Source organism: Artemia franciscana, chromosome 5, assembly GCF_032884065.1.
Source record: "Artemia franciscana chromosome 5, ASM3288406v1, whole genome shotgun sequence".
NCBI classification, from domain to species: Eukaryota; Metazoa; Arthropoda; class Branchiopoda; order Anostraca; family Artemiidae; genus Artemia; species Artemia franciscana.
This window is the reverse complement of record NC_088867.1, coordinates 19,855,711-19,869,502: the sequence shown is the minus strand read 5'-3', so window position 1 is coordinate 19,869,502 and position 13,792 is coordinate 19,855,711. Positions and strand designations below refer to the sequence as shown.

The 13,792-nt window shown below is 37.1% G+C and overlaps 1 protein-coding gene across 1 annotated transcript in view; it reads left to right on the top strand.

Moving 5' to 3' along the window:
* LOC136027072 (triokinase/FMN cyclase-like) overlaps positions 1 to 13,792 on the top strand; it is a 45,981-nt gene that overhangs the window by 7,859 nt on the left and 24,330 nt on the right. Inside the window, exons 2-4 of the mRNA XM_065704008.1 lie at positions 3,399 to 3,579; positions 9,223 to 9,407; positions 12,597 to 12,978. Of these exons, the coding sequence (XP_065560080.1) occupies positions 3,399 to 3,579; positions 9,223 to 9,407; positions 12,597 to 12,978 (748 nt within the window). The remainder of the gene's footprint in view (positions 1 to 3,398; positions 3,580 to 9,222; positions 9,408 to 12,596; positions 12,979 to 13,792) is intronic.

Here is a 13,792-nt window from a genome sequence, read left to right as displayed (position 1 = left end):
CTTAGAAAATACTTAAAGTGGAGAGATCAGGATGAAACTGGATGGGAAGAATAGAAACTTGTCTAAGATACGTGACTGACATAACCGGACCGGATCTGCTCTCTTTGGTGGAGCTGGGGGGGGGGAATTGGAAAAAATTAGGTATTTGTAACTTACGAAAGGGTGACCAGATCTTAATGAAATTTGATATATAGAAGGATCTTGTGCTTTAAAGCTCTAATTTTAAATTTCGACCAGATCCTGTGACATTGGGGGGAATTGGAGGAGGAAACTGGAATTCTTGGAAAACGTGAAAATTGGGGTATTTTTATCTTACGAATAGTGATAGGATATTAATAAAACTTGATATATATAGAAGGATCTTAGGTCTCAGATGCTCCATTTTCGAGTCGAATTGGATCCGGGGACATAGAAGGTTGGAGGAGGGAAACAGAAATCTTGGAAAACGCTGAGAGTGGAGAGATCGGGATGAAATTTAATGGGAAGAATAAGCACAAGTTCTAGATACGTGATTGACATAATTGGAACGGATCCATTCTCTTTGGAGGAGCTGGGGGGGTGTTAATTTGGAAAAATTAGAAATATTGAGGTATTTTTAACTTCAGAACGGATGACCGGATCTTAATGATTTGATATATTTCCCAGATTCGACCGTCTGGGGGGCTAAAGGGAGAGGAAAAATTAGAAAAAATGAGGTATTTATAACTTACGAGTGGGTGATCGGATCTTAATGAATTCTGATATTTAGAAGGACATCGTGACTCAGAGCTCTTATTTTAAATCCTGACCAGCATTAAGTCTTTGATTTTCCTTTTAAATCAATCTATTGATTATTAGAATTTTGTTAGAGCTCATGCCATATGAGCTCTTGGCTCTTAGCTCTTCTTGCCTCGTCACAAGTGCCATATGAGCTCTTAGCTATTGTTTTAGGTTAGGTGTTTGATATAGTGCGTTCTGAGTGCCCTGCTTTCCATGAATCTATGTTGCAGTTTCCATAATTTTGAAACTAAAATATTATATATTTACATCATATTTTGCTATATTTCGTAGGGATTAACTTAACTTCACTTCTTAGGTGTGTTCGCTATAACACGTAAGTACTAAGGGGGAAATACTCCCAAAAGTTCAAGGAATCTTAATGAAAATTCCACAATCAGATTCAGGGTGTGACAGGACCCTACTGTTGAGGTAATAGGACAGGTTTGAAAATGAATTTTGAGAAGACTAAGTCTCTAAGGCTATGAATAAACCATGATGAAAAGGTGACGAAAAGATCGATCAAGTGGACAGCTTCACTTGCCTAGGTAGTATTATTAGTAAATACAAAGGGTGCAATGAATATTTCAGAAGTACAATAGCTATGGCCCGGTGTGTTTTTTCGCAGTTGGATAAGGTTCAAAGAATAAGAAGATAAGTCTGTGAACCAAGATTATAATATTGGAGCTACAGTGATGACAGTGGTCAAGTATGATTTTGAAGCATAGGCGCTCCGAAATACGGAGGAAGATTTCCTAGATGTTTTCCAGAAAAATTACCTAAAGACTGTCTTGGACACCCGAGTGACTTTCCGCATATCAACCTGTATGCTGTCCAAAAATATGGTTCAATTCCGCTTTCTAGGGCTCTAATGAGAGAAAGGTCGAGATGGCTAGGGCACGTTCTGCGGAAGAAGAATGAAAGATTGTCCTTTTGGGCCAACCGTCCATGGCTAAATGAAAAGCAGATCATCCTTGTTTGGGTGGGAGGATGTCGTAAGGAAAGATTAAAGGGAAATAGAAACTTCCTGGCAAGGCGTAAAGAGGGAGGCTTTGAATTGACGGGGATGGAGGAGGAGCGTGCGTTGCTGTTTTGGCTTCAGGTGGCTTGGTGCTGTGGTGAGTTGTTAGTAGTTAATAGTAGATGCAGAAGGTGATAAAAGCAGCCATCCATAGAGCTGAAACATGCCCTGAACAAATGAGCAGCTCTGTAAGCTGCAGCTGCTGCCTCATCAAGCCTTGGGTATCGACACTAAAATTAGACATTGCTGTACCAGGAAAAAGGGAAAAGGATTAATACCCTCATTGGCAAAAGGCATCTCTTCCAAGGAAAATTTTAAAGTTTTTCAACCTTGTATTTTTGAAATATAATTTTCTTTTATATACTGTTGTTTTTGGATTATTTAAATCATTTCCAATTAAAATATAGTTGAAGTTTGATCGAAAATAATTGTGACCGAATCGTAGTCATTTGACAAGGAAGTATGATGTGTACAGGTTTAAGATGTAAACTTACATTAAAAGAGGGAATATCCTAATGCTTAAGGTTTTGTTTCCTGTGAAAGTTTTGGTATGGTGATTCTCTAGTCAACTATGCAGACCAGGATTAAACAATAGTCTCACTAGGCCCGGGCCTATATGCACGTAATGCCAGGTGGCGCAATACACTGAGTTCTTAACACAAAAGGGACTGATGTGATTCATCGTCAAAGTGCCAGGTGCACTCTGCCGCTGCGCTACCTGTTTACAGAAAAATGATTTTAAGGCAACATAAGAATTCTGTTGGCACTTATAAACTATCAGATGTCTCTCAAGAATGACAGTTTAGAGTTTGCTATTCTCCCTTTCATTACTTTCGGCTCATCAGTTGCGTTCTGTTCAGTGCCTCTTCTATCCCCGAATTTTAGGATATTTCCCGAAAATCTCGCAGAAGGGAGCGGCAAAAAATGCTTGGGCTTAGAAGCATCAATGCTTTAAAGCTGACCCTGCTCCTAGGGCTCTAGTTTACCAACTAAAGGCGAAAATTTATTATCACTCCGTAGCTGACGTCCACTTCTATCCATGAACTAGATTATATTTTGAAATTTTGGGTGCAAAGTATAAAAAAAACGATGAAAATAGGTTGAGAAGGCTTGAAAAAAATACAGTAATCCTATAGTTTTGGTAAGTTTAGATCCTTTTTAAGGAAATAAATCTAAGTAATATCATAATACTGGCTCAGTAAATGGCTAGATGTGAGACTTGTTATTGCGATGATTTAAGTACTTTGTCGTTTTATTGCAAATCAGTAGAGGGTTTGTTGCAAAACCGCTTGTTTTAGAGGGAATATTACTTTCGAGCAGAATTACTGCAGATTTTTGCACATTGATGTTATTACCTTTTTAAAAAGAACCTTGCAAGATGAGGAACAAAAATGATGGGCGGTGGGGCAAGTTTAAAAAATTACTGATATAGAAACCATGGTAATTATTCACAAAAAAAACATGGAAATTTGAATGACCGAGCATTAAGGCGCTCATGCATGCCATCATAGGCCAGATCAGGCCTATAAAAATACGCTGAGGACCAAAACCATTAAAATACACATCGAACGTGGTCTGAGATAATAAATCAGAAGATTTTAAATAATGCTCTTATCCACAGGAGCAATTCCAGCGAGACAAAGTGGCAATTATTGTTGGCGGTGGTGCTGGTCATGAGCCATTTGGACCAGGTTTTGTTGGACGAGGAATGGCTGCTGCTTCTGTTCTTGGTGGGGTTTTCTCATCCCCACCAGCAGGACCGATCTTAGCCGCCATAAGAGCTGTTGGACGTGACAACCCAGGTAAGCCTTTTTAAAGATATACTATAAAAACATCGTAAAATGAAGAGCAGGTTTTCTTGCCAGTATTTGCAGCGCTACCAATGTAGATGAAACGACATTATTCTTGGCAAAATATTTTCTGGCGTGTACGACTGTCGAAATTATTCTCGCTACTGTTTTAAATGACCGTTTAAGGACTGTTTAGCCACAATGAAGACTAAATTGAAGCTGTATGACAGCTTTCACTGATATCGTCGAAGATGGGAATCGTCTTGGTCACAGATTGTCATTCCCATAACCAAATATAGATCCACTTGACCTGAAATACTTTGTCAACAAGCAGTAAGTGGGGGGTATTAAGAAGGCACTTATACTATGTCGTTTAGATCTTTTGAGGCAACTAAGAGGGTTTAGTGAAATTACTACTGGTAATTGATACCCATATAGCACAATTATGAAAAAAATTCAACCGGAGCTGTAAGAGGCTGTGCTCCTCTAGAAACAAAGCGAACAAGTACACTCGACCATAGGCCCACTTTAGGAAGCGTGCTGTAACAGAGTTTGCATCAGAGTCTATTGATTGACTTTATAATGTTTCCCATTTCGAATTTTCCTTTTCAAGATTTTTGATTTTGCCCGTATTATAATTTCAAATCATATTTCATAATTTGGGAATAGCGGACGGTTAAAATTCAATTTATGGATCTAATGAAAAAAAAATAACTTTTTTTCAGCTGCCTTGCTGAACGAAACAATATGTTATGATCAGATATGTATGCTGGAAATTTGAACGTTGTGACGGCGCGATCAAATCTACCAAAAAAAACCACCTGTATTAAAGGATTCCTCAATTGTGAAACCATGGTATTTTGAGCAGCCAGATCTCAAAATCCCTCCTCTCTAAGTTCCTGGTCGTGATCTTCGCACCGAGATACCTTATGATTGAGTTCTGCTAAAGGGTTTCTGGCTAGAAACCCTTATTCCCTTTATATACTGCTAAAATTTGACAATATAACTAACTACCAATAAAAAACGTCAGTATACTTTCAAAATATGATGTAAATATTGATATAGGGCAATTGAAATTATTCGACAGGTTATGAAGTTCACTGATCATATTCAGGATCCTGTCTGAAAAATTTGTCAACTCGTCTATGAGTTTGTACTCCAGCAATAGCAGAAAATAATTGTGTTGCATTGTTACACTTTTAAAAATGGAAATAAAAAGGACGTCTAGAAGGAAGTTTTCTGGAAATTAGTGGGTGTTGGTGAGAGCGTATGTTATTTTTTAGTCCAAAACTACATGGTCCGTTTAACATTTTCTTAACTATAGTGACATATAGCGATCGCAAATTCTGTTGGTCTGTCGGTCGGTCTGTCTGTCGGTCTGTCTATCTGTCTGTCCCGATTTTGCTAGTTTAGGCACTTCCAGATAAGCTAGGACGATGAAATTTGGCAGGCGTATCAGGGAACAGACCAAATTAAATTATAAATAGTCGTTTCCCCGATTGGACCATCTGGGGGGGGAGTAGGGAGACGGTTAATTCGGAAAAATTAGAAAAAATGAAGTATTTTAATATACGAACGGGTGATCAGATCTTAATGAAATTTAATGTTTAGATTGATATTGTGTCTCAGAGCTCTTATTTTAAATCCCAACCGGATCCGGTGATATTGGGGGAGTTGGGGGAGGGATCGGGATGAAACTTTGTGGGAAGAATAAACACAGGTCCCAGATACGTGATTGACATAACTGGAACGGATATGCTCTCTTTGGGCAAGTTGGGGGAGATTTAATTCTGAAAAATTGGAAAAAAATAAGGTATTTTTAGCTTACGAAGGAGTGATCGGTTCTTAAGGAAATTTCATATTTAAAAGGACCTCTTAACTCAGATCTCTTAATTTAAATCCCGACTGGATCCAATTTTATTGGGGGGAGCTGGGTGGGGGGGGTGGAAATCTTGGAAAACCCTTAAAGCGGAATGATCAGGATGAAACTTGGTGGGAAGAATAAGCAAATGTTGTAGATACGTGATTGACATAACCGGACTGGATCTGCTCTCTCTGGGGGAGTTAGGGGGGTCCAGTTCTTTGGTGAGTCTGGTGCTTTTGGACGTGCTAGGACGACGTCAATTGGTAGGCGTGTCAGGGACACGCCTACCTGCACAAATTAACTTGATGAGGTTGTTTTCCCTGATTCGACCATGTGAGGGGCTGAAGGGGGAGGAAAAATTAGAAAGAAATGAGGTATTTTTAACTTACAAGTGGGTGATTGGATCTTAATGAATTTTGATATCTAGAAGGACCTCGTGTCTCAGAGCTCTTATTTTAAATCCGGACTGGCATTAAGCCTCTGATTTTCCTTTTAAATCAATCCGTTGATTCTTATAATTTTGCTAGAGCTCGTGCCATATGAGCTCTTGGCTCTTCCGACCTCGTCAAAAGTGCCATATGAGCTCTTAGCTCTTGTTTTGACTAGAAACATTAAATTTGTTTTAACCCTATCAAGGCTGGTCTCAGGGATGTAGCCAATGGTGGGTCTTGGGCCCCTTCCCCTTCTTTGTACAAAAGGAGTAAAATATAAAACTGATGTATATAGGAAAGAAGAAGAAGATGGAAAGGAAAAGAAGAAAAGTCTTGTTACGCTTGCACAAGAGAAGTGGTATTAGGCAGGGATTCGGACTAGGTATTCCACTCCACCTCACCTGCTTGTGCCAGAACAAAAAACAAAAAAAACAAAACAACAAAAAAGAAGGAAAATCGTATATACGCCTGGACAAAGAACTTTTATTAGCAAAGAGAGTCGCCATGGGAATCCATACCTCCCCTTCCGGAACAAAGAGATTCCTAAAGTGGAAATAGAAGGAAAGGTAAAAAAAACAGCAGAAAAATCATAGATACACCTAGACAAGGAAGAGAAGTTAGGCAGAGACATAGCAAAATGAGAGTTTGCCTTTCTTTAGAAAGCGGTAGTAAAAACCGAAAGAAGAGAAAATGGAAGAAAGAAAGGAAAGAATTGTCAGAAGAAATAGAATAAACCGTATATGCACCTGAATAAAAAAGTATTGCTAGCTAAGGATGTGACAAGGGGGGGGGGGGGGTCCAAAACCCTCCAGGAGCAAAGGAAAACGTAATACTGAGGAAAAAAGAAAAGAGAAAAATCGTATATACATCAGACCAGTAAAATGAAATTAGGAGGGGATATGGCATGGTTGGTTTCAGTCCCACCTCCGTCAAAGACGATTGGATAAGAATAGAAAGAAGGAGAAAGAGGGAAACACATAAAGGTAAAACAAATCATAGACACACGGTGCATAAAGAAGATTTGGAAGGTATATAGCCAAGGGGGTCTGTACGCTCAATCTCGTCTTTATTCGAGAAGGGTCAAAAGAAGGAATAAGCAAAAAAGTGAGAAGTACAAGAATTGTAGATAGACTTACACAGAGAAGATATATTCGGTAAGGACTTAGCAAAGAGGGGAGAGGGTTCAGGATTGTCTTCAATTGAGACAGAAATAGAAGAAGTGGAAATAAAAGCCAAAAAGAAAGAAAGGAAATAAGGAAAAGAGAAGGTGGAAATTTATAGATATATCTTAACGAATAATGAGATTTGGTAATGAACAGTGGGACTAGGCCCTCCGGTACAATAACAGATGGACAAAAATAGAAGATGGAGGACATGATGGAAGACGGAGGAAAAAAAGATGGAAGAAAGAAAATCGTAAAGAAACGGAGAAAGTCTCGTGTGAAAAAGAAGTCCGAGCAGGTATTATCCAATTGCCAGGTCTAAATCAGCCAACTCAATAGAATTAACGCTAGTTATCACAACATTTGGATCTGATATTATACTTTCACAAAGTAGAGAACTACGGGTTTGTTCCCCTTTTTGGGCTCCTGGAAAAAACCTAAAATATATCATATTTTTGAAAATCATACAAGGGGGCTAGTGTCGTCTGCTTTGTGCACTAATGCTTCAGTATTTTCATAAAAGCATTTTGAAATACAAAAAGTATAGCCGGTTTGTAATTTTTTTTATTACTGTGGGCCAACGCCTCAGTAACCTTCACAAGGTTACTGAGGCCTCTGTATCCACTGTGGTCTAATCTAAGACACTGCAAGCTTTTAGTCAAAAATGAAAGAAAAGGTACATGTCATAACAAAGAAAAAGAAAGATTAAGATCTATACATATATTTCTATGGACAGACAATTGACTATGACGCATAAGAAAGACTATGCAAATTTAAAACGATGCAAGTGTTTTTATAGCATTTCAGCTATATTGAATAAAACACTCTGATCTCGAAAACAAATTAGAAAATTTCAGTTTCATATAGTTTTTTTTTGAATGGTTCAAAGGTTGAAAACCTTGAACTAGCCTAGCATTATTTAACTTTCTTTACTTACAGAAATGTAAATAACGAGAAAATAGAAAAATCATGAGATTTTTTAGTATAGAACAATAGAAAAGCTATGAAATTGTAAAGAAGGGTGGAAAACTTCATCTTTAAGACTCGTATTACAAAAGTTTGAATTTATATAGCAACTGTCTGAGCCTCACTAATGTACTCTTCTAAGTCGTGACCAATAAGGCAGAGTATACGAGAGTGCTCGACTATCACTGTCTTCGCTATATTCTGCACACTACTCCTTATGCCACGAGTTCAAACAGCAAAAGAAGGAGTTAAAAGGCACTAAGGCAAACGCACTAGTTGTTATAAAAAGGCGTTGGCTTAAGCTCCTCGGTACTACTTTGTGTTGTTTCCAAGGGACAATATGTTAATCTTGTGGTTAATCTTGCGATCGAACCTCTTCTCATTTTGCGTCACAGTTAGACATTATTAACGCTCTTTCAATGATGACGTGTGTCGCCTCATTATGGCATATTAATGCAGATCAAGAGCATCTAATTCTGGTCTTTGAAAATATACATCTCCGAAGAATTTTGAACATACACAGGACATGTCAAGTCTAAAAAAAAAGCTCCGAAAATCACCATCATGGCATTGTGGCATTGTATCAACGTCAAGGCATTGTCTTGCGAATGTAGGACCTAGAATCCCAAATCAACCTTGTAGTAGGAACCTAAAAATAGAGGAGAAAGGGTCTTCTCAGATCACCGTACGTGGCGCACACCAGTCAAATCTACGCCATCAACACGCTCCTGCAACCTGAGTGAGAGCATGTACTGGTCACAACGGGATACCGCAATGAATGGAGACTGCTTGTCGAAACCCTTGGTGCCTTTGGAGGCACAGAAGGGTCATGTTCCCTGATATTAATAGAGTCAGGACAAAGACTGGTGAACGATTACCGAAGAAGCTGCGGCTAATTGGTCAAACCAGTCGCCAGAAGAAATACAAAGGTCCTTTGCTGCCAAGTAAAGCAGTTCATAGCCTGGTTCCCACTGAAAATTAAAAAGAAGGAAGTAGTGTAAAAACCATTGTATGGAAATTGTGCCTTTTCTTGTGAAGGACACAAAGAAAAGTACTATTTTGGACACTGAAAAAATTCAGCATCACCTTTCTAAAAGCTCAAATCCCTCCTCAAGATATGACAGTGGATGTTACTCAGTTTTTATTAAAACAGACGCTTGAAAATCTTAAATTTTCTCTTTTTTTCAACTTCATAGTAATCTTCATTCTATTCTAATCTCTTTTTATTTAGCTGGAGTACTTCTACTTCCATTAAATTATACTGGAGACAGACTCCATTTTGGCTTAGCCAGTGAGAGAGCAAAGCTTGAGGGGTTCAAAGTCAAAATGGTCCCAGTTGGAGACGATTCTGCTGTTAAAACTAAAGATAGCGCTGCTGGTAGACGAGGACTGTCTGGTACACTTTTTGTCACAAAGGCAAGTAATTAAAGGAGTTTTTTTTTTATTCAAATCAATGTTTTGGTCCATATTTTTCTAAGCATCAAAGATTTTAGTGCATGCCCTGGTTTCAGAAACTGATGGTAGACTAAATAATTTAAAAAATAATAGGGTCGCAATTACCCTACTTTCAAAATAAAGAGTGGTTACGCTATGAAAAATTAAATTGAACATGGAAGGCTAAAATCTATGTTAGAAGAAAAAAATTATTCGACTTTGGTATTTTGATAGTGTTTCGATAGTGTTTAATCTTTTCTTTCTTGATGTGTTCAGTGATTAAATTGGACTTCAAAAATTTATCAATTATAAATAAAATAACCATACGAAAATGACAAATCAAATATAAGACTGGATACAGAATATGGAAAAAGAGATTTTCCGCATCAGGGTTCCTTTCTGGTTTTTTTTTCTATATATTGTTGGTTTCCTGTTCAACGACAAATGCTGAATATTAAATCTCATCGGTTTTCAGTATAATTGGTATTTTTCATCGTCGCCTGTATTGGGGCCAAAGTCTAAAGGGGCTTTTCGGAACTATTGCCTCCTGCTTTGCTTAAAAATAAGAAATACATTTTAAGCGCTACACCTTGAATTTTTATGTGAAATAATTGATATTTCCGGTTAAAAAATATGATTCTAAAATTTCTCCCCTTAAGTCTTTTCAACACCAAAAATCTTTATCCATTGAGTGACATTGGGGCTGTTCCCTAAAGCTGTTTTGTTGGATGTACCACGGATTGAAAGAATCAAAAACACTGGCAAAAAAATTTCGATTTAAATATCTCCAAAAAAGAAGGACATGGTTGATGGCCTTGTTTTTGTCCTTAGGTGATGTCTGCAGAATTGCGAGGTGCCCCTTTTTTGTATGTTTTTATGTGAGACCGAATATTTTTCATGAATTTACAGGTAATCAGCAATTTCAAATTGAAATTCCTCAAAATTTTTTGGCTGGAAACGTATTTTGGGTTTAGGAAGTTGGCGCATATTAATATTAAGATTAATACATAAAGAAGAACTACTTAGACAACTATTTATTTTCCTTCCTTATTGAAAATCCCTGAGGGTTCCGGCTATGCCATAAATGATAAACTTCTAACCACAAACTATACAAAGATTTGCTTTAAAAATCCACAGTTTAAAGAGTGACACTGGACTAGTACCAACAATAAGAAAAAGTTATTTCTTTGGATAAATCACAGTTATTGGACATTAAATCATATTGCTTAGTGCTGCGGTGAGTTGTTAGTAGTAGTAGTTGTAGTAGTAGTAGTAGTAGGATCATGTTGCGCAGCAAAAATTTCAAGTTTTTTTTTTTTTTTTTTTTTTTTTTTTTTTTTTTTTTTTTTTTTTTTTTTTTTTTTTTTTTTTTTTTTTTTTTTTTTTTTTTTTAACGTGCTACAAATTATATTCTTAGCTGATAGCCGGTGACCCTGAGATTTAAGTTTCATATTCAATAAGCTATTAAAGCAACGTGAAGCATAGAAAAAGCAAGTAATAGTATTAAAAAAATTATATTATTGCTGTTTAACACGAAGTACAGCATTGTAAAAAGTATAGCGTTATTGTGTATAGTGTTGTACAATAACGTACAGTGTTTATTTATGTTGAGGTTCCCAGGCAAGCTCAAATGAGTTTTACGAATTTAAGCCATTTTCTGGGTTTTTAATCCCTTTTGTAAAAAATTGGAAACTTCCTTGTTTCAATTACATTTTATGGTTTACTGTATATTTTCTAAATGTTGAATATTATGCAGTAGTATAGCATATTGAATCAAGACTTAAAAATACATTTCTGAACAGACAAGTTGTCTTTGAGTCTTATTTTTTCGGATTTGCGCTACTGTGAACGAGAATTAGTGTTTCATTTTGATAACCATAGTATTTTAGCGGTGGGTTATAATTTTTTTTTGGGGGGGGGTCAATCGGGCAAAAAAATAAAAGATGAATAATATTGAAGATATGAGATCATGATTGTTTATAGTTATAGTAAAAGCTTGGATAATCGGATTTTCCATTCACATAGGCCTATCGACCCTTATTAATCATACATGCTATTACTATATCTCAGTTTGACAGTATAACATTTAAGTTTCAAATTTCTAGTGTGTCTATCGTTTTTTTTTACTTTCTGGGTCGACTGTAATTTTAGTCATATCATAAACATCTAGGGCCACTAGATATCTACTCAGGGACACTGCTCTAGGGTTGGGAGGTATTTTGTGCCACGGAGGCATACTTATTAGACCCTTTGATGGTTCTAAGAAAAATGATTATCTCAAAGTTTGACCCAATATCATTGGAGTTACGAGAAGGTCTGGGTAGCAATAAATGGTACTTGAGGAAAGCCGATTGCCCTCAAGTCATTTATGGTTCGCAAAAAAAGGCAATGAAATTTCAATTTCCGCTCGAACGAGCACCTCCTAAGTTCTTACAACGCCACCTTTCATACGAAGTGGCCAGAGAGTGAAGTTTTCTGACCCTTTGTCGAGTCCTTTTTGAAGGGGGGGAGGCGGTTGACTGTTTTGAATTTATCATGAATAAAAAATTTTTACCCATGTCTGTTTCTTCTTCCCATCTCCCTCCGTAGGCTCCAAATTGTTTGATCCTTTTGACCTAGATATTGACCCCGTAAAGTTTTAAGCCGATCGTACGCCCAATGTCAAGTAAGCCCTCCTTTAGGTATTATAATTCTAATGCGTAAACAATGAGCAATTTATATGACTAACGGCCCTTGCCACAGGGATTGTGCTGGTCATGCCATCCCTGGAGGCAAATTACATGAATCCTGTCAACTATTTTGAATAGAATGGCTATCTCAGAATTTTATCGGATAAAAGAGGATAGAAGGGCGGGTTGGTTACCCTACAATCACTTTCAATTCTTAAAAAGGTCATTAGAACTTGTACTTCCCAAATCAATTAAATCCTCTCCCAAGTTTGTGCGACTCCCCTCCTTCCACACGAAGTGATTGGGGGAAAAACTAATTAGAGAAAACAATAAATACATCGAAGGTGTTTGGCTCTTTACTTAGGCAATTCGTCTTCTGGATAAATATCTTTTATGGATATTGCAATCGCGGTAGATAACAAAAGCCAATTTGAAAGAGTTGTAACTAAGGACGTTGCTCAAAATAGCTGAGGTGAGAGTTAATTATAAACAAATTTTACAGATTTGTGGGGCGTTAGCAGAGCAAGGATCTGAGCTCGGTAAAATTAAGTCCGAAGCGAAGCACATACAAGAGCACCTTGGAAGCGTCGGAATTAGTGTCCAAGGATGTACTTTACCAGGTCATTCCACTTCTCTATTCCATTTAAATCACGGCGAAGCTGAACTAGGCCTTGGAATTCACGGCGAAGCTGGTGTAAGAAAGGTGCAATTTAATAATGCAGAAGAAGCAGTGGGTCAGATGTTTAATATCTTAATGGATGCAGAGTCACCTACTCGATTACATCTAGATGGGGATAGTGATGTGGCTTTGATTGTTAATAATCTTGGTGGTACTTCTATAATGGAACAGAACGTCATGATTGGAGAAGCTATCAAACATCTAGGTAATTATTATAATAGGTCCTATAGTTATTTAAATTCCCAATGTGCTGTTTCCAACTATCTAAATGAGTAATTATTAGTTTCAGTTGTGGATATATTTCTACCATTGTATGTCTGTGCGCTGTGTGAATGTGTCTTGTGAATTGCCCACCATTTAATAATAGAAAAAAGGTTTTTGAAAGAAAATGGCTAGCTCCAAGCTTTATTCTTGTCCCAGATATAATTTAGGTTTTGAAGATATGGTACACATTTTAGCCGGGTGTCAGCAGCTTCTACTGTAAGAAATAATTTTTTGAGAGTGATACTCTTGATTCCTGCAGATCCTGCAGATGACAATCCTGCAATCCTGCAGATGACTTTCAAAAGGGGAATTATTCAGGTTTGTTAATATATCGATGAAGTGGCAAGGAAAGCAGACTAAATTTAGTTGCTTTTTTTTATGTGTGTGTGTGTTGGTGTTTTTTTGGGAGGGGTGGGATGGTTAATGTTGATTTTATTATTTTGCCATGCATGTCATAGATTACTATTCTAGATGGCTTTGTTTGGTCTATAGTAAAATTATTTATTTAGTTATTGGCTGTTTCTGGTGCCTTATTCTTTCTCTTTCTTCTTTTTTCTTTGTTTTTTTTTTACTTCTCTATTGTAGTCTCTCACTCTATGCATATTCTTCGTTTTCTTTTTTTTTTCTCTAATTTCAAACCTTTTTTTACGTTGATTGACTTCTTGTCTGCTCTACTAGACCAAAAAGTGCATTTATAGAGGTTCTAAGTTCTGATTGAATTCAAGGGACTCTGGTTAGCTTGCTTTTGAAGTACA